Source organism: Otolemur garnettii, unplaced genomic scaffold (assembly GCF_000181295.1).
Source record: "Otolemur garnettii isolate 467f Iridium unplaced genomic scaffold, OtoGar3 scaffold00148, whole genome shotgun sequence".
Classification (NCBI taxonomy): Eukaryota; Metazoa; Chordata; class Mammalia; order Primates; family Galagidae; genus Otolemur; species Otolemur garnettii.
In genome coordinates, this window is record NW_003852543.1 from 4702694 (window position 1) to 4727876 (window position 25183).

The 25183-nt window shown below is 41.7% G+C and overlaps 1 protein-coding gene across 1 annotated transcript in view; it reads left to right on the forward strand.

The window, feature by feature from the left end:
• Positions 1–25183, forward strand: part of VWA3B (von Willebrand factor A domain containing 3B) — a 184199-nt gene that overhangs the window by 34919 nt on the left and 124097 nt on the right. The window contains exon 7 of the mRNA XM_003799288.1: positions 17800–17925. Within this exon, the coding sequence (XP_003799336.1) occupies positions 17800–17925 (126 nt within the window). The remainder of the gene's footprint in view (positions 1–17799; positions 17926–25183) is intronic.

A 25183-nucleotide genomic window follows, 5' to 3' on the forward strand; every position in this document is an offset into this window, starting at 1 on the left:
CTTTCCCATTGTGTAGGTTGTCTATTTGCTTTGGTTGTTGTCTCCTTAGCTGCACAGAAGCTTTTCAGTTTAATTAAGTCCCATTTGTTAATTTTTGTTGTTGTTGCAATTGCCACGGAAGTCATCCTCATAAAGTCTTTCCCCAGGCCGATATCTTCCAGTGTTTTTCCTATGCTTTCTTTGAGGATTATTTATTGTTTCATGACTTAAATTTAAGTCCTTTATCCATCTTGAATCAATTTTCATGAGTGGAGAAAGGTGTGGGTTTAGTTTCAGTCTTTTACATGTGGATATCCAGTTCTCCCAGCACCAGGGCAATTTTCTTACATGTATAGATAGTGGTGAAGTCAGGACTTCTAAAAAAGTACATTTTGTACCCAATAAGTAATTTTTCATCTTCCACTCCCCCTTTCATTTCTCATTCTTCTAAATCTCAATTGTTTTATCGTTCTACTCTCCATGTGTGCACATTATTTAGCTCCCACTTACAAGTGAGAACACATATTATCTTTCTGGGTCTGAGTTGTTTCCCTTAAGATAACAGTCTCTAGTTCCATCGCTGCTGCAAAAGACTTTTCATTCATTTTTATGGCTAAATGGCATTATATATAAGAAAAATGTTTTCCATAGTAGCTAGCACATAAACAGTCAATAAATTATAACTATTGTTACTGCCATAACCATCATCATTCTTTGGGTGACGTTGCAAATATTATTACCAGTAGGTAAACAACTTAAAGACTAAATCTCTATTATCTTTACTTCCATCTGCAATCCTATTTCCTGCATTTGTTTTATTTTTAGTTCTATCATGAGATATACCATACTCAACCCTCACTTCCAGTCCATTTACTTTGATTTGTTGCATTATTTCTTGGTTGGCTGAAATTCATCGTCTAGTAGTTTCCTCAAGAAGGGCTCACAGGAGCAATATTCTCAGAGTTTTCAGATGTCCTTTTCAGCAGTCTTTAACATGCTCAAAGGGCAAGTTGGCTGGATGGGATGTCCTTGGTTTATTTTTTTCCCTTGAGTGCTTAGTGGGTTGTGCTCCAGCGTTCTCTGGAGTTGTACACTGCTCAGGAGAAATCTGAAGCTGGCTCAATATTTTTTCGTTTTTCGAGACAAAGTAAATGACCTTATCTTTTTCTTGGTTACCCAAAGGATGTTTCTTTTATCTTTAAAGTCCATTAAGTTTTAGGATTTATCTCCATGTTGACTGCTGTGGTTGATTCTCCCTGACATCCATGTGCATTTTCCATATGTATACTCAGGACTTCTATTTCAGGCAGGTTTCCTTGGATTGTATCTTTAAATATTTGTCCTGTTCATTGTTTTATTATTATCTCAAAATGTAACAAACTCATTACGTATTGCTTGGATGTGCCAGGCACTGTTCCAGACTCTTATCAAAAGTTTAGCTCACTTAATCTTTATAACCACTCTATGGAGCATGTACTATTATTATCTTCATTTTAGTGATAGGGAAACCAAAGTAGAAAATGGTTAAAACACTTGTCTAAATTCATATAAATAGTATGGGGCAGAGGGAGATTTAAACTCAAGACTGTTCTCATAACTATGCTGGTTTTCTTCTTCAAGACATGCTTTATGTATTTGATATATGCTCTTTAATAGTTTTCTATAGCTATTATTTTCTTAGTAATATTTTTAAATACTTTATTTCTGCTTCTGTTCACCTCTGGTTTCTTACAGTGAGTTCCATAGTATCTTTTCTTCATGAGCTCACCTCAGTTTCTTCCTAACTTCTGTGATTTTTTTTATTCTTTCCAATTTTTTTTTTTTGGACAGACTCTCACTGTTGCACTGGGTAGAGTGCTGTGGTGTCCTAGCTCACAGCAAACTCAAACTCCTGGGCTCAAGCAATTCTCTTGCCTTAGCCTCCCGAGTGGCTGTGACTACAGGTACTTACCACTACACCCAGGTAATTTTAATCTAAATTATTTATATTTCTTTCCCTGTTGCCTTGCCATCTCATTCTTGAGTTTTAAAATTTCTGCTTTATGTTCTTTCATCATGGAGAGGATGGCTTCATATATATAGCGAAGGTGCCAAAAATACATATATACATTTTAAAAGAAAAAAACCATATTAAACCATATGTACCAACAAAAGATAGTACAAGTCACATTTGATCACCTCTTATAGTTGAAGAAGTAAAATATGACTTGACTATTATAATTTTAATACAGTTTTTTTCCTTTCTTGAATTGTATATACATTTTTGGCACCCTTTGTATGTTTTGTAATTCACAGGAAAATGAGGTATCATCATTTTATGTTTCCTTTTTAACATTTATAGGGACTATTTTTCTTCTCTTGGTAGTCTGGCTGCTCTTTCCCCCTAATTTTCTTACAGTATCCTTGTTTGGATGCCGGGTACAACTTTTTCTTTATTATTCCCCACTGAATGGATGTGGATGGATGGGAAGGGGCTGAGGTAGCTCTCCGTACTTCACAACTCAAGGGCTCTCTGCTTTTTGCTGCTACAGAGACAGAGTGGTCCCCGCACATCGGTCCTAGCAGAGGCTTTGTGAGGCTTCCTCTTTTGCTTCTCTTAACTAAGTAGGCAGACTTTGCCATTAGCCATTGTCATTGGGGTTCCGGCATTCAGCATCACCAACAGGCTCATCTCTGACTTCAGGTGGGAAGCCCCCACTTCCTCATATCTGCCACAGCCCCTTTGACCACGCCAGGTGCGCATTTTCTATGTTGTCTTCTGTACGGCTTCTGCCCCATCTCAGCTGCTCTGGACAGCTCTTTCCCCGGATGACACTATAGTTTTGTCTCCTAATTTGAAATGAAAAGGTATTTGTGTTTTCTTTTCCATTCCCTTTTTTCTCCCCATAATTTCTAGAAAAAGGGAAAGGATATTGACTTACTATGGCTAAGCATAAATGTTCCTAGGACATCTGAGGGATGTAAGCTCTAAGAGTGAATGTGGACGCTGGTGTCTTCAACGACTGTGTAGAGCGGACAGTATTGGTCACTTCTTTTTGTCATGAATTCATGTGTGTCATTTATTATGCTGCCACTCACTTATTTATATGCCACTGAGAAAATATCATTTTGACATTCAGGCCATCTATTATCAGTTTCTTAAATTCTAAAGTAACCTTTCAAAGCATGTTTTTACTTCTGTTTATGTGGTAAAGCACGTTTGTTGATTTGTGTAAATAAATATAAAATAAACCATCTTTGTATCACTGGGATAAAACCCACGAGATCATGGTGAATTATCTTCTTGATGTGCTGTTGAATTCAGTCTGCTAGTTTTTTGTTGAGGATTTTTGTACTATGCTCATAAGGCATATCAGACAGTGGTTTTCTTTTTTTGTGTGTGTGTCCTTTCCTGGCTTTGGTATCATGAGTTAGGGGCTAGGGGATGTGCATGTTCCCTCCACTGAGAAGCGTGGTGTGGGAGTTTATTCTGCTTGGGTCTCCCCTCAGTAGTGGGAGGGGGGCTGGGCAAGGCTATTTCGATAGTGGCTGCATTTAGATGGTGGCTATGGGTATCAGGGCTATTCAGGTCCAGGTGCAGTGGCAGCAGGGTGGTGTGAGGTGAGCAGGGCAGTAGGAGTAGAAGGGGACATGGAAGCCCCTGGTACTAAATATCAGTTTATACAATTTGAATATTGCATTTCCTTCTTAATATTTTCCCATCTTCCTATCAGTAGTTGACTAAATGTTAGCTTTCATAATGGTGGAAACACACACAACACAGCTTTAATTGTCCTGAGGAAAAGTGCTTTGAAATAGCATGAGTTAAACATTTGGAAGGTTAGTATACTCTTCCCCCTTGTCCAATAATTAGAACTAGTATCATGGCTTCTAGGTGATAACTGATAATAGTAAGAGAACAAAACAAATGATAAAAGTTATTTTCTAATATTCACAAATTTTATGACAAATAATTTCCAGTGTTACTATAAAACTTTTGTAGTTGACATTAAAAATATCTAATACTTCACTGAAGTTATACATGATAGTTTTGTCAATTATTTTCTATTGGATATTGGGGTAAATTTTAATATTTTTTAATTTTTCGCTGTTAGAGATAATATACTCCATTTATCTTTTGTGTGGTATGTTTATTCCTATAGTTTAGATTTTTTAAAAAAATAGTTTTCTATTAGTGAAAACACAGGATCAAAGTGAACATTTTGGGGTAATTTCTCACATTGACTTGCTCTCCAAAAAATGTTTTAAGACAATCCAACGTGTAGTGTATGAGGTATATCCATTTCACAGAACCTGAATTAGTGTAAGAATAGTATCTCATACTTTCCATGTGAATTTCTTTGATGTAGAAATTAATGTCAATTATTAGTGAATAATAGTGAAGTTGAACTTGTTTGGATTTGATATCAGCTCCCTTTGTAAATTACCTATTTTTCTATTACCCATTTACCTGCTGGGTAATTGTGTTTGTTTCTTATCATATTATATGAACTCTTTGTATGTTAATGACAGTAAGTCTTTGTTGTATTACTCATGGATAATTTATCCTGCTTATTATGTTCCTTTCCATTTCAACTATTTTTACAGGCAACCTTAAAAGTTGCACAGCAACCCCATTCGATAAATCCTGTAGGTCCTTTTTGGTAGTATTTTTCTTTCATTTGTTTCTTTACGGCCTAAATTTAGAACAAGAACAAAAACGTTATTGGTACTTCTACATCAATTTCAAAGTAGGGTGTGATGTTAGGATATAAATGGATTTTCCCCAATTATGTAATGATTGTCTTTATAGCACTCACAAATTTTCTTCCTTCAGTGACCCATGCGGCATCCTCTGTAATGTGTTGTAGTCTTCTGGCTCCTAGACCATCCTCTCTGCTTCATCGCTCTTTCCTGTTCTAGTCTAAGATAGTCATGGCCTTTTGATATTAACCTGTTTTTGTCTGTGCCCTGTATATTTATTGTGGATGTGAAATATGAGTTTGATGTGGTCTGAATAAATCTTCATTTTGTACATTGTTGGACTGAATCTTCTAAGGTACATGTGTGCTTTGTTTCCATGCTGTCTTCTTCAATGTACACTGTTCTTCTCATAGGACCCATTGAAATTCTAAACTTTCTAGGGTTTTCCTCAAATGTTTTCCTTCCTTTCTTATTTTTCTTTGCCCTTCTCCAGTTTATTGACATAATTTGGGTATCTCTGATGGTACAATTGGAGGGTTTGTTTGTTTTCTTTCTTTCTTCTCTTTTCTTTTCTTTTTTTTTTTTGAGAGAGGGTCTTGCTCTGTTGCCCAGGCATGATTATTGCTCATAGCAACCTCAAACTCCTGGGCTCAAGCATATGCTCCTGCCTTAGCCTCCCAAATAGCTGGGACTACATGCACATGCCACCTCACTTGGCTAGTTTTTCATTTTTTGTAAGTATGGAGTCTTTCTGTTGTCCAAGCTGTTCTCAAACTCCTGGTTTTAAGTGCTCCTTCCACCTCAGACTCCCAAAGTGCTAGGATTACAGGCATGAGCCACAGCACTTGGCCCAGTTGTACAATCTGAAAGGAAAACAAGAGATTGACTTATATCAGCAGTTTTCTTACTGCAGCTTTGCTTATTGGTATAGTAGGGCCTTTAAATTTTGAAACAATAATATAGCATTTGTACCCATTATCAACTGGAGATCAAAAAAGTTATAATTATTCTTTAAGGCTTCTAAAGGACATGGACTGCTCCAACCTAAAGTAGAGCCTGGATCATTTAGGTACATGCATTACTACAAATTAATTTTGGTTTTATTTCATTTTGATGTTTAATACTTGGTAGTAGGTAGATATTTGTAGGAATCTGCAATTCTTGTAATGGATGTGATAAATTTTAACAATAGTTGCAAATAATGATATATTGATTAATTATTGTCAACATTTAGGCTTTGTATTTTGGGGTTATTTCTTATATCAACCTTTTCTTCTGAATAAAACAAAAAGTAGTCGTAAGCTGAGAGCAATTTTGTCTTGTGACTTGCTCCCTTGTAAAGGCAAAAACAGATACATCATGTAAAATCACTTATTCTGTGCTTGCTTTGTATTCTCATAGGTATATTAATTCTTTAGAGGAATTTCTGTCCAAACTTAATTTTTTCCTGTGTGTTTGTTTTTCCAGCTGCTCTTTTCAGTTGATGGAAAGTTTCTGCAATGTTTTGACACAGACATATGTGCTGCTGAGGAGGCACCTTAAGTACCTTAAGTAATGCATTACATTTTAAGTATTTCTTACATTAACCCCCTCTCCAATCCCAAGAGTCGATGGTCAGTCTTCTTTGGCTGTCAAGAATGTAAAGGTAGAGGACAGGAAGGGGTAATAAGGTTTATTCTACCTACTGAGTCAGGAGCCTTTCTGAGCACGTGTGCAGCTGTGACTCAGATGTGAAATTGGTGCCTGCCTCCCCCTCAAGGATGAAAAGAATTGCCTCTAACCCTGATTCTGTGGCATGGTGTTGTCTAAAAGACCCTTTCCCCAATTTCTGTGAACTTCTAGAGGAGGAGGCATACCCTTCCATTCCCATTACCCTCTGGAACCCTGTGTTTGCCTGTGCTGTCTGATTTCCCCATGTTAGTCTGGAAGAAAATTCAACCTCTCACCTCCATGATGTCACATTCACTAGGGCTGATTTTAATAGCTGATTCTCTCGAGGATGAGGACATAGTGACATCTGTCCTCCCTGGCATCTCCCTTCCATTTCTTTCTTTGCCTTCTGAAGCTTCTCCCATTTCTTTCTTTCTTTCTTTCTTTCTTCTTTCTTTTTTTTTTTTTCTTTGCAGTTTTTGGCCAGGGCCAGGTTTGAGCCCGCCACCTCTGGCATATGGGGCCAGCGCTCTACTCCTTTGAACCACAGGCGCTGCCCTCTCACCATTTCTTTTCAGGAGCAAAACATGCCACTGAGTCATCTCTCCACCCCAATGTCATATATCTTGTACTTGAGTTCTTTGGATTTCTTGGACCTGTTTATAGTTTTCCTCAAATTTAGAAAAATTTCAGCCATTATTTCTTGATGACAGGTCTACAGGTTAACAGCAGTTTGATTACTGTAGAATGGACTTGTCCTCCTTTAGTGCTATCCAGGATGTATTCTTATTGTAGTGAATAATACAAGCACAAGAGTCAAGGCCAGCCATGCAGCCACGTTTAAGTTCACGTCATATCCACTAACATTCTATTGGCTAGTGCAAATCACATGACCATGTCTAGCATCAGTGGTATAAGAGGATCTATTCCGTCTTACACGGAGATGGGGAGGAAAGTGAATGTCTGATGAACAATAATGTTAGATGTCACATTATTTTTGGTTTTGTGTGATTTTTTTTTTCTGGCTCTTGAGAGACATTGTTGGCTGGAAAGTGAATTTGGAATCAGACCTGTATTCAAATCCTAATTTTGCCACTAACTACTTGTGTGGCCTTAGGCAAGTTACCTAATCTTTCTGAACTATGTTTCCTCATTTATAAAAGTGGGAATAATAGCATCTACCTCATATGGTTGTTGAGTGAATTAAAGCATATGACACACATTGAAATGTTTAGTACAAAATTTACATTCAGTTAATGGTAGTTTCTTTTTTCTCTCTGGGGATTCTAAGTGAACTTTTTTAAAATTAAATCATAGTTTTGGACATTAATACTTTCATGGGGTACAGTGTGTTGTTTCCATACTAAGTGGACTTTTATTGTAGAAATTGGTCCTAAAAGGTGGAGTGATCTACAAGGGTTTGGCAGCCTTTATCATAAAGAGCATGTTTAGAATGGTCATGATACTAACCAGTTTATTTGCATACATAATGATGGATGAATTGGAATTTGGAATAAGGAAGTGAAAACTGTATTGTCAAATTTTGTTCTTATGGGAAATGGATCTATTTGTCAAGGTTGACTAGGATTAGGCTGATGGGGCCTTTCTATCAGAAGTGGAATCCAACTTTATGGTAAGTAGGATTATACTGTGGGTCTCATTCTGGGTGTGACTTTCACTTACTTCTCTATTGTCAGACTAAGCTCAGTGAGAGGCTCAAATGATGCAAGAATATTTATAAATTGGATGTGGTAATTTTTAATTCTCAGAAGCTTTCATGTAAGGATAGATTCTCCTGGGTGTAGACTGGGCTATTTTAGGGGGGAACTATAGCTGCCGGTGCCTTCCAGGGACTCCATGCTTAAGAGGCACAGTCTGAATCCTCTGGGTAGCTGCTCTATGGAGGTCCTGTAGGCGCAGACTGAAGGTTTACTTGGTAGTTTGGATTTGGGAGAAGAAAAAAGGGCTTTTGATCTCTTCATATTAAAGTAGGTCTCATCTTTTATTTTGATTCTATCTTATCTTTTTTTGATTCTATCTTACCATTTTGTTCTTGAAATTTTAATTGAACTGACATATTAAATAAAGATTAGTAAAATTACACTAGAGTGAACATTTTCACTGAAGGCATCAGACTAAAAAGAAAGTAAACATTTTCAGCGTTGATACAGCTAGCTCAGGCTCTGACGATGGACTTATTTGAGGGGGCCAGTGATGCTAGGGTGCTCAGATTTGTAAATTCAAGGAGGCTAGTGATGGGATGAGCAGCCAGGTTGAAAGCCATAGTCAGGGCCATGGGCTCCCACTTCAAGCCAGAGCATCATACTTTTATGCCTGATGGAGGAAGGAGGCAAGTTGTAAACAATTGGGGCATAGTTGTAACTTTAATATGATTTTGTATGTACAGAGTACATAAGCTCAGAACCCTCTCGTGGTTCTAGTAGACCAAGTACATACAGCTCAGAACCCTCTCATGGTTCCAGTAGACCAAGATTAGACAATGCAGCATACCTTTCTCTGCGTCCCATCCCCCCCCACCCCCGACCCAGGCAGGCATCACAGTTCAGTCCATCATCACTCCTCCCACTGAGCCGGTGCTCACTCAGCTCAGCTCCTCTTGTCACAGCACCCTGGCCTGCCCCCACTCACAAATCAGAACTGGAAAATATGGTTCACTGTGCTCATTGCTATATTTTGCTTTGGGGGCAAAGGAAAGACTATGCAATGAACAAATGAAAAGGAATAAGTAGTAAGTAATTGCAAAATGCAATGTTTTTTCTGGGAACATTTTTGTTTGTGTCCAGTTCTCCTGGCAATATGTTATTAGGAAAGCTATTATACTCTACCAGTATTATTCCTAAATCTAAAAATTCAGTTGATTTCACCTTTGGAAACTGCACACTTTTTGTGTTGAGGATAAACATGCATGAACCAAGACTAAATATTATAAAACTAAATTTTATTTACTTGAGGATATATTCAGACTGCTATGCTTAAAAAGCAAAAACTAAGTTCAGTTCTTGGCAGACACCTATGACCTTTAGTTGGATATTTAGGGCTTACTGGCCTATCACTCAGATTTGGCATTGCTTCTTGTTTCTAACCTCCAATCTAATTTAGGAAGCACTGATTGGTGCCTGTTTATAGGTTACTGGTGGCAGGAGCTTTTCTCAGAAGTCTCCTTCCTTCTCCCTAGAATTCAGTTGAATTCAATGGATGGAGCCGTAGCAGCTGCACTTCCAAAATTGTTGCCACGTTGCAGTTTGCAAAGTTGAGAGATTTTAATTACTTCCAAAGTTCTGCTCCTTCTAACAATGCAGTGTTTTAGATTTCTTATTGGTGCAACTTGGGAGGCTGAGGCAAGAGAATCGCCTAATCCCAGGAGCTGGAGGTTACTATGAGCTGTGTGATGCCATGGCACTCTACTGAGGGTGATAAAGTGAGACTCTATCTATACCAAAAAAAGAGAAAAAGATAAAGAAAAAAATGAAATAGATTTCTTATTGGTGCAGTCACTCAACCCTAGGGCAACTGAGACTCCATCTCAAAAAAAAATTAAAAATTAAAAGCATTTATTAGCTCATGCTTAAAATCCTAGCACTTTGGCAGGCTAAGGTGGGAGGATCACTTGAGGCCAGGAGTTTGAGATCAGCCTGGGCAACAGCAAGACCTCATCTCTACAAAAAGTAAAAAATTAGCCAGATGCAGTTGTGCCTGTAGTCCCAGTTACTCAGGAGGCTGAGGCAGCAGGATCACTGGAACCCAGGGGTGTGAGGTTGCAGTGAGTTATCATGATGCCACTGCACTCCAGCCCTGGATGCCAGAGAGAGTATTTCCCTTAAAAAAAAAAAAAGTATTAAAAAAAGTATTAAACACCTTCTGTGTACTTTAGAGAAGCAATCCCCAACATTTTTGGAACCAGCGACTGGTTTCATGGAAGACAATTTTTCCACAGATGGGGGGTGGGCAGTCCATCTCCACCTCAGAGACCTAGACTGTGCACTCCATTCTCACAAGGAGCATGCAGCCTAGTTTACAGTACGGTTTGTGCTTTTATGAGGATCTAGTGCTGCCACTTAGCTGACAGGAGGTGGAGCTCAGGCAGTGATGGGAGTGGCTGTAAATACAGATGAAGCTTCCCTGCCATTCACCTCCTGCAGTTTTAGCATCTCACCAGGAGTGAGGAGGAGGAGATTCAAAAGGAAAGAGAGACAAAGCTCCCAGCTGAGGAACCCTAGCTTCAGAATGTTGATTTTGCTTCTACTTTGTGATTTTGACATTGCTCCCTTCCACCATAACTTCAAGATTCCAGTTACCTTGTACACTTCCCATCTGTACCTCACTCTCCATAAGTCCACACCTCCATCTGATGTGTATGTAGATCGAGTTTTCCCACCAAAAGAGAGTAAGTGCACAAGCACAGGAAGCCCTGGATCCCTGCCCCAATCTTGGGCTTATGTCCTGGGTCCCTTGTTGTATTCTAGGCTCCTGCCTACAGGATGGTTTGCTCACAGTAGCTCTTCTCTGAGCACTGAGCAGGGCTGGGCTCAGCCAAGGTCTTGGGTCAGCCTGTGCAATCCACTTCCTAGAACTATGCTGAAATCAAGTGTTTCAAGCCACCCTGCATTACCTAGTAACACATGAGGCATAGAGAAACCTCTCAAAAACCTTAAAAACTAAATTGAGTTGCTAGGGAAAAGAGAGATCATGTAGATTTCTGATTGCATTTGAGTAAACCTGCTCTGATTTCAGGGTGACAGGTACATTGTACATTTGTTATTTGAAAGTCATGTGTTGTGCTGGGCTCTGGGGATATACTGGTGAAAAAAGGAGGTCCCTCTTCTCAAGTTCATGGTCTAGAATAGCTGATTTGGAAATCTTGGCCAGGTGTTAGGGAGGTACCAGGGAGAGTGGTTCCAAAAACCAGATCAATGGAGTTTTGTTCTCAAGGAAGTCAGACTTGGATGAGGGAGAGGAACATGCAGCTCATGGAGGCCCAGCCCTGGAGAGTCCTGCAGGGAATGCCAATCCCGGTGTAGGCAGATTACAGGCTGAGTCAGCAGGTGTGTGCCACTGCTCTTCAGGAAGCCACATAGGCCCTGGCTTTGGGGACACAGCTCACCAGGCTTTATCACCTACATCAGAATCATTCTCTGTGTGGTTTCCTCTAGGAAGACATGAATGCATAAAGCTCCTTGAAGAAACTAAAATTGATCAACACCTGACCAGATGGGTTTGCTTACATAGATCTTGCATCGTGAGAATTTTCAAAAATATTCAAGGACAGCACTGCAGTGTGGAAACAGTATGGGGGACTTTGGAGACAGACCCAAAACAGAGTCCTCACTTTATCAGTTATTAGTTGTGTGCACTTGGGCAAATGCCTTCATGTCTCTCTAAACCAGCGGTTCTCAACCTGTGGGTTGTGAACTATATTAAAGGGCTGTGGCATGAGGAAAGTTGAGAACCACTGCTCTAAACCATAGCACGCTCATCTGTAAAATGGAGATGGATGATCTTTACTCATGCAATTTTTGTGAGTCAGTGGGGTGCTGGGTCTACTGGCTGGCCCTATGGCTACATAGATTCTCCCTCTTTCTGCTTCTTTGGATGTCAGCAGGAAACAGCCATTATGAAATGTATCTAAAATAAATGACACTCAGAAACACACACCACACTCTGGAAGACCACTGTGGACTGAGCAGGCCTGTGCAGGAGAGTCAACAGGTGGGAGGGGTCAAACTCTTTGAACTTTTGATATGTAGTTAGATTAGGAAACTGGTTGACTTCCCTTATGGGGTTAGAACTAATTTCTCCCTCCCCTTTTCTAAATATACCAGCAGCTCCCTGGTCTGTTAGTAACCCTCTACCCAGCCTCTCTCTCTATCCAGTCTTCCTGGGGACTTGGGATTCTTTCAGTCCTTTCTTCAGGCATTTTTACATTTTGCATATGCACCTTTGTTAGAAATCAATAAAAGCCTTCTGAAGAGGCCAGAGAGGGGCTGCATTTTCTTGGCTGACTCAGCCTGAGTTAATGTGAGCTTTCTCCAGGCATTGTCAGAGTTGTTTTAAATTCTCATATCTTCATCATAGTTTTCCCAGTCTGCGTTCAAACCCAGTGCTGTGTTGGGGTTGGCATGCAATGACCCAATTCTGTGAGTTTGAGGAAAATAATTAGTTACCCAGAACTTGCTCATTCCTGAACGACCTGGCAGAGCTGGGAATAGACCTGTTTATGTGAGACCAGCTCAGCAGCCTTCTATGTGGCCACCCTCAAGGACAGGCTGTTGCTGAGGACAGAGGCCGGGTAGCCAGCAAGGGCTTGCTCCTCAGTAACAACAGTCTGGGTCCAGCTCTTTTTCTGTTGCTTCAGAGTTCGTTGTTGAGAAATTGGGGAGCAGCTCTGTGGCCATCTTTTGTTCTTTTTGTGCTCTGTAGATTCTCTTACAACTGAAAGAAGTTCAGGCCTTTTTTTGATGGAAAATCTAAATAAAACAAAAACTTTGGGAAATTTTCTCTAAAGGAAACACAAAGTTCCCTTGAATTTCCCATGTCATGAAAACACTTACCCCTTGAGTTGGTGTCTTATAAATGCTATCACTGATTCTAAATTAAATAGATGCATTCAACTAACTTTATTGATGCACATTTTTTGCATTTGTTCTTTGGGTAGTGTTTGTCTATCTCTTTGCCCTGGTCTTTGTCACCTTCTTGCCCAGGATGACCCCAGAGTCTGGCGCCATGTTTTTTACTGAGTCTGGAAAGCACCTACTCTTCACCATGGGGGGAAAAGCGATGGCTTGTTTACAGGTTTTCTAAGTGAATTTCAGACAGTTAGACAGCACTACATTTGCATTGTATAATGTTCCACTTAGGAGAAGGGAAAGGGCCCAGGAGACAATACCACACTCACACATTAGATGGTAGCTTGAGTGCCCATACTTCATATTGGAAGTTGCATCTACAATAACATAATGGCCCTTGTGAAACATACAGTCATTGCCCCAAGAAAACATTGGACCTGTATCCAGATGGCAAAGTGACTCTGCATTTGCTCTAAATGAATTAATGGCTAGTTTCCCTAGGGTGGGAGCTAGTACAGCTCCACACAGGGCCTCTGGGTAGGGCCAAGGGCGGATCCGGCCAGCAGGTGTTTCATTACTGCTCTACAACAAAGTATCTTCATATGTAATTTGACACAGTAACTGGGAATTGTTTTCATCCCAACAAAAACTGATTTCACCATTCTCAATCCCTTTGTGGATATAATGTGCCCCTGTCACCAGATCTTCATGATGATGTTGCGTCCCAGGAATTGTTAATACCTCACAGTTTATTGTTTTTTAGGTGCTATATTGACATCTGAAAATAGAGGTAAGTGTTACTTTTTCCTGAAAATACCGCCTTTTTATAATTACATTTGGGACTTTCAGATCTGCAAGACTGAACAGGAATCGGGGCCTCAGGCAGGCAGCAGGCCCTCCACTGGGAGTGCTGGGGGTGCAGGGCCAGGGGCAGGGGTCCAGACAACTGGGCTACCAGACTGAGGGGCTGGTCTGGGACTCAAGGGTCTTCAAGCGGGCTTTGTTTGTGAGCGGCCCTCTTGCAGGGTGGCATTGAATTGTCTCTCAGACCAGTGCTATACCTGCCTGTTTTTCTAATCACTTTTCTGCTCGGACCCTGGGAATGGCCGTATTTTAGATGCCTTGCTGTGGCACAAGGCCTTAGAAGAAAGTGCTACAGGGCACGCCACTGTCAATGTCTGGAGTACCATGGCCGAGCCCTGTGCTCAGGTGACCTGAGTCTGTCACATACCCCTCAGAGGAGTGTCTGGCAATGACGGGGCTGTACATTACAAGGCAGGCAGTGCTGTGAGGAGAGAGTGTACCAGGCGCTTAGTAACTGTTGCTTTGTAATAAGAGGAAATGAAAACAAGGAAGATAGGAATTCTCACGGAAAATGCTGGATCCTGGGCTGAGTGCCACGGAGGATACAAAGAGAGAAAAGGCATTGTTTCCACACTCAGGACATTTACCATCCTGTGGGCAAAGTCAGCCGTGCAAACATAAACAGCTGTCCCAGGCTGTGTGCTCAGTGTCAGAGGAGAATGGGCCTCTGAGTGGTGGACACATCTCTAAGTGCTGAGCTGTGTTGTAGGCAGCTGCCTACTAAAAATACACATCGTGTTTATGAAGGGCTGGCTTAAATTAGACTGGACTCAAGGTCATGCACAGAACGATGTCACCATCGCTGGCTCATGCTTCTCATGTTCTTCGGATGGAAAGGCTGGGGTAACAGGCAGCTGGGATTGCATATGTGGACAGCCTCACTGATGTAAAGATGTGAGTGACATGCTCTGACGGCCACCTCGGCTTTGCAGCCATCAATGGTGGCTGGTTCATCCCACGGGAGTGGAGTGTGGAGCAGGGGTCAGCTCTCCAACGCCTGGGGTAGCTGGGCAAAGGTGGAGTTAGGATCATGCCTTGAGTGAAGGGTGGAATGAGGTGAGTGGAGTGGAGGGATCAGCTGGAAGGACAGAGCTCTGATTGTGTTAGAACCAGAGCAGAGTATTAGAGAAATGTCATAGGGCCTGGAAATCTGGACTCAGGGCCACCCCAGGGAGTGGGTCCTGGTTCCCACTGTATTCCCAATACCGACAGCGCTCACCCACCTCATAGAAGGTGCTCAACATGTATTTGCTGAATGAGTATGTTAATGAACTGGACTGTGACACCTGCACCTTAGCCTGTAGGTGAGAGGCAGCAGATGCGACAGGGAGCCAGTGTCTGGTGGCAGGTACTCAGAGGGCGCTTCCCCTCCCAATGGAAGCTTACCTGTCCTGCGTCTCATTTCATTTGTCAAACTACCACATAGTACTTGGAAATAAACATTATTAAAAAAACCACAGCTTACTGTGACATCTTTTCCGGGTCATGTTAACATTTTAACATGAGCCTTTAAATTGTCGCCACTGGGCGTGTGGGGGAGGGCAGCAGTTTGGGTGGGTGGCCTGCGGCTGGAGGATCCTTAGTTCTCCTGGAATCCCCGTGAGCAGGCCTTGCCTGGCTTGTACCCCAATAGTCAAAATACATAGGCTCCAGGTTGTGGTCTCCTCTCTGGTTTAGCCTAAAGAATTTCAACTTCACTACACCCTCTGAACTGGGAGGTTTCCTGGGCCTCGTGCTCCATCCTCTTCCATCTCCAGGGGACTTCCTTGGCCACTCTCTGATACTCCAGCTAAGTCCCTTGGAAGTGATAAAGGGACACTAATAAAACTGGCAGCCATCCTCACCATCTGTGGAGTGACTTGAAACAGAACCTGTGCATTCTGTGTGGTGCTTTTTCACTTCTTTTTTTTAAGCAAAGCTAATCAGATAGTTTTGAGTTACTTTGCATTCTGATCGCCAGTGTAGCAATCTTTCGCTGTCTCCTTACACTTACCACAGCAACATAGTGATAATCCTACTCACTGCCCACACAGGGAGCTTGTCCTGGTCATTGCTGTCCCTGAGATGCCTCCTGCACCTAGTAATTGAGAGCCAGCTGGGCTTCCTTGGAACTTCTTCCTTTGCCTGACCCATGGGATACTCCTTTAAGATATTACTGAGAAGTCTAGAGGAAAGCCTCAACTCATTTGAAACTTTTAAAGAGAAAATCCTGCTACTTAGCACCTCCAGGCTCCAGCAAGCAGCTGGAAATCAGTCTTGGTTTTATGGCAGTTGAAGCCCCGTGGGCTTCAGGCTCACAAAGTATTCTCGAAGTTCCAGCGTGGAGCGCAGTATATATCACATTTCAGTCCTTGGGCTATTGATGGCTGCAAAGCCGAGGTGGCCGTCAGAGCATGTCACTCACATCTTTACGAACACAGCTATTAATACCTCTCACTTGAGTTGGCCAACTTGGAAAGGCCAGAGCTCAGATGTCCCTGTTCTTCTGCCCTGCCCTCCCGGACTACATGTTAAAATTCAGAAATAGGGCATACAGGGGAGGGCAGCAGTCTGTGTGGCAGGGGTGGCATCTGGTCTGCCCTAGTCTGTCTTGGTGGTGGTTGGGGGTCAGTCTTGTGGTACTGGGTGCATGCGTATCCTATGGTGGTCTCCAGTGCTTGTGGGGTCTTAGGCAGCTGTGAACTATCACACAGGCTGGGTAAGTTGGAGGGGGGATGGGGATGTGCTTGGTGCATCTGGCAGTGGAGCAGGTCTCTGCCATGAGGTAGGGACTGCCAGTGCCCCTGAGATCCACACTCTCATTAGGACATAGCCCTAGCTTTATGGAGGGTTGCCCTGCACCCTGCTGAGAGCTACCCTTCCCAGTCTCCCTGGCAGCCAGGTGGGGCCTGTGAGGGTGTTCTGGCTGTGTCTGAGTGAGAAAGCTGCCATGTGGGGCTTCTGGGAAAGGACTGACTCTACCAGGGGTGTGCTTATTTGCTCTGGCAGCACCCTTCTGTCTCTGCACTGCAGTCTGGACATGCTGCTTGGCACCGTAAAAGCCATTTTGAATCTTAAGGTGACTCTGAGGATGGAAGGATGTGCTGGGATGATGGAGCAGAGAGATAGAATGTGGATCTTTTAAACTTTTTTTGAATTAAACTTTTTATTTTGAGGTAATTGTAGATTCACCTACAGTTGTAAAAAATGACACAGAGATGCCTAGGTACCCTTTACCCAGTGTCCCCTATGGCAACTTGGTACCACCACATGGCCAGGAACTTGACTTCCATGCCATTAAGATACCACCACAGGAGCCCTCCTGGGCCACTTTTATTGTTACCCCCATTTTCCTCCTGCCCGGTACCCTCCTTACTCTCAGGAAACCACTGATCTATTAGAGCCTGATCTTGATGAAGGCAGAGCCTCTGTCTCAGCCTTGGGCCACTTATCTGTGGAACAAAATTTGACTGATTGAGAGATGTAAATATCTATATTAATGAATCCAATCAAATATTACTTTTTCCAAATGTCATACAGTGAAATTTAATCCTTAACTGAGACAGCTGAGGTCCAGAAAAGGAGACGAAACTGCCATCATTACATCAGGGGAAAGTAAAGACTTATGAAGGTGGTTTCAAAGAAGCAGGAAATCGTAGCTAAATCAAGAAAGGATTAGGGGCTGTTTCTCTCATGTACCACTGAATTTCCCTTCCTCACAGGGGTGACCCTGGCTTTCATGAGGTGCTTTAGAATGTTTTTTATTCCAATCTTGTTTGAGTATTATAAATAATTAATCTTAAAATATCCTAGCTGCTACAAATATTTAGTTTACAAAGATTTATTGCATCCTAAAGTCTGCAGTTACGATTTCTTGAGGTGACAACACTTCCCTGGGGATTTCAGTTCTGATTTTCGGAAAGTGATTAGCGGAGAAAGTGGAATTTGATGTTCAGAAATGTTCTAGAAACTTGCTTCAATGTGTCAGGACTGTTAGGACGGTGGGAGAGTTCTCAGGAGAGTTCTCAGTCGGCTGCTCACGCTGTGTCTCCCTCTCCAGGGGCAGGCGTCAGAGAGGACGTGTTTCTCATCTGGAGGGAGATGAAGGAAGCTTGCAGCACGCTGGCCCAGATGCAGAGGCTGGTGGCCGAGCCTCCCACGTCCAACGTGACCACAATAGACTGCGGTTGGTGCTATTTATGGGCACTAGTGTAAAAGTGCCGTATTTCTGACTAATAGTGGACCAGGGGCTGTTTCCGTGTTTCTTATTGGGGACGGTCCCGTAGTCTGGATGCCAAGGCTGCTGAGCAGAGCTTCCAGAACTGTGCTGTCGTGTGAGTGTGCAGGCTGCCAAAGAACCAGAGATAGGAGTTAAATCAGCAAGCACAGATTGTTCACAGACTATCGCAACAGGGGAAAGCCAACCTCAGTATAGAACTGGGCTCCATTCTGAGTATAACATGAACAGGTGGGGCTTCATAGTCAAGGAGCAGGGTGGGGGCACTGGATAGAAAACTACTAAGAGGAGATAGCATGGGTGAGGGGGATTCTGGCTAGACCAATTTGACAGGATTCTAGCTGAAGACAGGCCAGGGCGATGGTGGAGGATGAGGAAACTGATCAGATGTCAAGGTGATCAGATACTGCAGGTGGGAGATTCTGGCAAAACTGACTTAGCAGCATTTTTGCTAAAATCAGGTGATGCAAAGATGAACATCCAAGGGTTTGTCCAAAGGTTGAGGTCTACCTGAGAAGAGGAGTCAGAGGAGCCTGACCAAAGTTTGGTGAAGATACATGTGCTCCTGCGGGGAGAAAGAATACCTTGGTGACGGGGGTCAGCTAACCTTTGCCCTTTCCTACAGACTAAATTATATCCAGACACATCTGTGCGGGCAAACATTCTGTTCACCCTTGGATATCTACAGGAAAGACAAAATCACTTTCCTTTCAGCCTGGCCGGAGACCTTGTCGCAGAAAGGTGGCACAGGCTGGGGAAAATGTATGGAATGTTTATCTGTAAGGTCTAGGGTGAATGTAGGTTTCAGTTATTTAAAAGAAATCTTTATAATTCAGTTGCATTTATGTCTTTAGCTTAGAGCTCTTTTGTCTACGTTGAAATCTTAGAGTGTGGAAGACTAATTCATTCTCTTTAAACGATAATGACAAGCATGATGGTGACCATTTGGTGGGCACTTACTACATAGTACATCTCAGGTGCTACTGTAAGGGCTGGGCTTATATTTAGCTAATTCTCCTAATTCTATGAGGGAGTGGGTATTATTCTCCCTATTCGACCAGTAAGGAAACTGAGGCACAGAGGGATTAAGTAATTGGCCATCGTCACATAGACAGCAAACGTAAAGTCTGATTCTGAACCCCAAATGCAGAGCGGAGGCTTTCTTGCCTAGTTAAACGTTTTAAGAAGTTAGCACTACTTCCCATAATTTAATTAGCACCTTTCTTATCCTGAAAAATGAAAGCACTTTCCTGACGTTTGATGGGCTCCAGCCCCCCAACTGCACCATAGAAAGAAACTCATTACATTTTTTTTTATCAGGGAAAGACATTAAGACTATAAGAAGTATTTATTCCCCTTTTCTTTTCAGCCAAAGCATTTTTCACAACAAAGGACATGCATTGTGAAGTGAGAAAGGCCTGCTTATAAATCTCAGCCCCATCACTAGATTAACCTGGGTTAATCTCTTTCAGCCTTAATTTATTCTTTTATAAAAGGATTATAATAATGTCAATGTTGAGGAACTATTGTAACAATTAAATAAAACAATGCTTGCTTTGCACCAACCAGGAAATGGATAAATTTCAGCTCACTCTTTTCCCTTTCATATTTAGGGGAGTTGGCACACTGATTTTCCTCCACAAATTCTTGAGCTAGTGGAGGAGTTTCCTTTTTAAGGCACTGGTTTCCTTTAGGGCACACCTGGTAATGATAACAGCTACCCCAGAAAGCACATACCTTATATGTCAGGCACTGTTCAAAGCTTTCTACAAGTATAACTCATTTAATCTGGGCCACAATCTTATGAGACAGGTGCTACTGCTACTAATTAGCTTCATTTTGTCCAAGGCCACACAGCTAGTATGTGATAAAGTCTGCTTTCAAAGCCTAGTCCTAGGGCTGGGCATGGTGGATCATGCCTGTAACCCTAGCACTCTGGGAGGCTGAAGCAGGTAGATTGTTTGAGCTCAAGAGTTTGAGACTAGTCTGAGCAAGAGCAAGACCATATCTAAAAATAGCTGGGTATTATGGTGGGCACCTGCAAGTCCCAGCTACTTGGGAGGCTGAAGCAAAAGGATCATTTGAGCCCAAGAGTTTAAGGTTGCTATGAGCTATGACAGTACGGCACTCTACCAAGGGTGACAGAGTGAGATTCTATCTTTAAAAACAAACAAACCCCCAATAAACAAAGCCTAGTCCTTTAGTAAAATTACCGATGTCTGCCTCCCACCCTCCAGGCATTGTGATTTAATCCCTATGGGATGACATTGGGGTTTTTGAAAGATCCCCAGGTGATCCTAATGTGCAGCTAAATTTGGGTCCACTGCCAGGCTGCCGTGCCTCCTGGTACTGCCTATATCACAGGGGTGTCATGAGGCAGAGTCAGGAGGCCATGCGGATGGGGATGGATGCAGTTGAAGAGGAAAAACGAGGAGGAGACCTGTATAGAGGACAGGAAGGTTAGATATGAGCAAGCTTGCCCTGTGTGACTTGATATATTTCTGGTGACAGTGGCCTTTTCCTGTAACTGAGTGTCCTGACTTGGGGCTGGGAAATTAGCATCTGTGGTTGGATTTCAAGGACCAGTTCTCTGGGGGTTTCTAAGGAAAAGCCTAATAAGGCTTATCTAGAGGGGCTGCTCACTTGTAGTGACACCCCATTTGAGAACCTAGATAGTTCTCTGTCTTCCCACAAGAATGAACAGGAAGCAAAGGACCAAGGCTAACACCAACATCTATACCAGGCAAAGAGAAATGGAGATCTTTCCACTAAATTATTTGTTTGGGGAAGTGTATGGACTGAATCGTGTCCCCAACATTCAAATGATAAACCTCCAGCTCCCATGTGACTGTATTTGGAGAGGAGAGCTTTAAGGAGGTGATTAAGGTTAAATGAGGTCATAAGTGGGGCCCTAATCTAATAAGATTGGTGTCTTTATGAGAAGAGGGAGAGACACCAGAGAGCTCTCTCTCCCCATAAGCACGTGGAGGACACTGGGTGAAGGTGACCATCTATGAGCCAGGAAGAATGGCCTCACCAGAAACCAGTGCTGCTGGGACTTTGATCTTGGACTTCTGTCTTCCTAAATTATAAGAAAATAAATTTCTGTTGTTTTAGCTGCCCAGCCTGTGGTATTTTGTTCTGGCAGCCCAAGCAGACTAATACGGGGATTATTTACATTTGCTGTAGTTATTCTTAACAGTTAACAGAAGATTTTAGATGTTATTCCCAAAGGAAACAAAAGAGGCCTCAGAAATTGGACAATGATCGGTCACTGTCCCTTTCTTTCAATCTAATATACATACACACAGAGACACCCCCAAGACTAAAAACCAAAATGACTCCTAGAGGAAATAGTTAAAAAATTCTTAGAAAATGCCGTTTCTATTTAAAAAGGAAATTTGGTCAGGACCTTTCCTCTGTTGAATAGCCATCTAAGGTTTTAGAACCTTGATTTCACCCCAGAGGCCACACGTTCCCATCCACTGCCCAGTATTACTGAGGCAAAGTCTTTATCTGTCCAAGAAGCTGCTTGGACTGCTTGGGGCAGAGGCAGCAGCCATTCCCCCAAGTTAGCTGCTGAAAACTTACAGGCCAGAGAAGAGAGGGTAGCTAGCTAGAGACAGGAAGGGCAGATTAGAAGAAGTCAGGTGGGCTACTATTCCATGTGGAACCTTCAGGGGAATTAGACAAAGGCTGCCCTCCTTGAGGACAGTAGCTCCCCTATCTCCCCTGGGCTGGGTTCACCAGTCAGTGGGCAGCCAGCACATACAACCATAGGGCCAGGAAGGCAGTTCATGGCAGGAATGACTCATCAGCCTAATGCGTGGGATGAGAAATGATGAGGCCAGATATTCTGGCCAGTGCTAATTTTGACCTCTTTTAATTACCAAGATCAGGACATAAGAATCCTCTGGAAAGAAAAAACGGACAAAAATATATGAATCAATAGTTTTTAAGACACTGAACACCAAGCAATGAAAGCCAGTGATACCTGAAATAGATGGGGAACCCCCCCCCCCCAAAAAGTGAGCTCTAGATTTTCCTAGCTTACTGACTTGAGTTTCCAGGCCACAGTGCATCATGAAGGAGGAACCCAGGCGGAGCCCAGCAAACTTCCTGAATTTGGGACACAGAACTGAGAGTCTGGAGAGATGAAGGCAGCTAGAATTCACAGGACAAAGTACCTTAGAGGAGAAAGGTACACAGAAGGAGATGCCCAGAAATCTGTAGAGAGTCACCCCCATGAATTCATTTGAATACTGAGTAGCTCATGCACATGAGATAATTCTCTGAATCTGGGGATAGATCCATTGGAAAGAACTATAAGAAAAGAGCTTGGGGTTCACACAGGGGCAGGAACAGTGCCTATTCTTCCCAGCCTGAATATTCATAATTCCCAGGTAGACTACTTGGGAAGCTCCTGCCTTAGTAAAGGGAAATAATTACCTTGAACTGAGCACTGCTTTGGGCCCGCCTAAGAAATCATTAAAGCAAGACACAAAAAGAACAAACTATTGTTAATATAGCCACATCTCAGAACAAAGCTCAAGAATGCAAGAATACTAAAACACCTAACACCCAACAAGGTAAAAGTCACAATGGTTGGCGTCCAATAAAAGACTTTTTAGACATGAAAATAAGCAGGAAAATGTGGCCTTTAATAAGAGAAAAATCAATCACTCAAAACTGAGAACTGACACAGACATGAGCATTGTCTTAAAAGGTACTCAAAGTCATACCTGTATTTCGTATGTTTGAAAAGTTGAGATGGGAAGGCATAAAAAACGATACACACTGAACTTTTAGAGATGAAAACTGACAGAGAAGAAAATATTTTAGATGAAAAACATATTGAGATTGATGACAGATTTATAAAGTCAGTGAACTTGAAGACAGCAATGGAAACTATCCAAAGTGAGACACACATGGAAAAAAAAAAAAAAGAATAAAAAACCCCCCAAACACAAAAGGGCATCTGTGAGTTGTGGGGCAACTTTAAGTGGCCAAATATACATGTAAATGGAATTCCTAAGGAAAGGAAAGAGAAAAAAGGTGGTGGAGAAAAGGAAAATACTTAAAGACATAGGGCTGAAAAAGTTTTCAGATTTGATGAAAACTACAAACCCAAATATCCAAGAAGTTCAATGAATGCCAAGGACAAGGGAATGAATACAACAGGTGGCGCCTGTGGCTGAAAAGAGTAGGGCACCAGACCCATATACCAGAGGTGGCAGGTTCAAACCCGGCCCAGGCCAAAAGAAAAAAAAGAAAAAGAAAATAAATAAAACTACATTATAGAACACTTTAATTAATTTGCTTAAAACCAGTAATACAGAGGAAGCCTAAAAGCAACTAGAGGGGGAAAAAGACATGTTATATACAAAGGAACAAAGATAAGAAAATAGAATGGAGAATTATCTTTTCTTTTCTTTCAGTACCTTAAACTTTCAACCTAGAATTCTATGTTCAGCAAAAATAATTTTCAAAAAGAAAAGCAAAATAAAGAAATTTCAAGCAGACAAAAGCTGAAAGAATTTATCATTAGAACATATTATGTGAAGTGATATACTATTACTTAAGTTAGACCATGATAAGTTGAGGACGTTTACTATAAACCTAAAATAACCACTAAAATAACAAAATAAGCCAAAAAAAGAAGATAAAGTGGAATTTAAAATAATTCAAAAGCTATCAAGAAAAAGAGAAAACAAAGAATAGATGGGACCAATAGAAAACACATAGCAGTATGAAGAACGTAAACTTAACCATGCATGTGTCAAAACTCATTAGTGTGTACATTTCAGATGTGTATGGACTATTGTGTCAATTATACCTTAATGCAGTTGTTGATAAAAAGATGAGAACATGTGTCACACCTGAGGCACTGAGCTATTGAGAGGCATTGATTGCTGTGTATGTGCGGTCCAGTCATGATCCTCAAATAAGAAGATGGTTTTTCTCACAAAATGTTAAAGAATGTGTCCAAAGAGAAGCTTTACCCTTCTTTGGATGCTGCTGCTGCAGCTCAACACATTTCAGGAACTCTTCATTTGGAATAACCTTCACAGCCATTTTGTGACCCAGTAGAGATAATTAGTCTAATCGTGCTGTATAGTCATGCTTTAATCATGAACGGAGATAATCTCAAAGATCACCAGCTGAGACTCAAGAATTGACTCAGAATACTCGGTTATTTCACAGTATCAAAAAAGTGGCTCAAGGTTTATTCAAGCTCTGGAGGCAGTTCCAACCAGTTGCACTGCAGCAGTTTTGAGCATGTATTTTTTTTAACAAAAGAGAGCAATGATGCTCATTTTTATTGGCACTGTATTAAATAACCAGCAAGATTTGTCTGTAATCCTGGGTAGTGGTGAAGTACCCAGATTCAGAGTTAGAAAGATGTTAAACCTGGCTCTGCCTACTCCTTCTGTGTGACTATGGGAAAGACATTTATTATTTGTGCCTCAGTTTCTTATTTCTAAAATGTGAATGATGATATCTACCTCAAAATGTGTCTGGTAATACCAACCCCCATGGAGCTGTTATGAAAATCAGATGAGAACATACATGTAAAACATTTAGAACTGTGCTGGCACAGACAATATAATGATGGATCAAGAAAACGTTAATCCACTCACTTATTCTTTTACTTATTGAGTGCTTACTATATGCAGCTCTCTGTGCTAGAAGAGCATAATGGTAAATAAAACAGATGTGTAATGGGCCCTCATGAAACAGGACTTATAAGGACCATTTCTTGCTTAGTGAAAGCAGAAAATCAGATGAACGTGAAAGTATAATTATCAATTGGGGTGTTATAATCAAAGAAAAGTGGGAGATCTTGAGCTATTCTCTAGGATCAAAAACAGGTTTCCTGAGGTATCTGAGCTGATATTGGAAAGTTGAGGAAGTAAGTTAATTAGGCGACGCAGGATAGAAGGGGGGCAGTGTCTTTCAGGCAGAAGTATAGCACATGTAAAGGCCTTGAGGCAATAAAGAACATGACATTTTAAAAGAAATGGAAAAGAATGTAGCTGGGGCTCAGAGTCCAGGATGGCTAGAGCTCAGAGTTCAGTTATAAGTCTGGAGAGATAAGTAAGGGACAGATCATGTTGGCTCTAGAGACGCCATGGTACAGGTGTTAGTCTTTAGTTTTATGCTAATAGCCACTAGAAGATTTTAAACAAGAGAATGATAAGCTCAG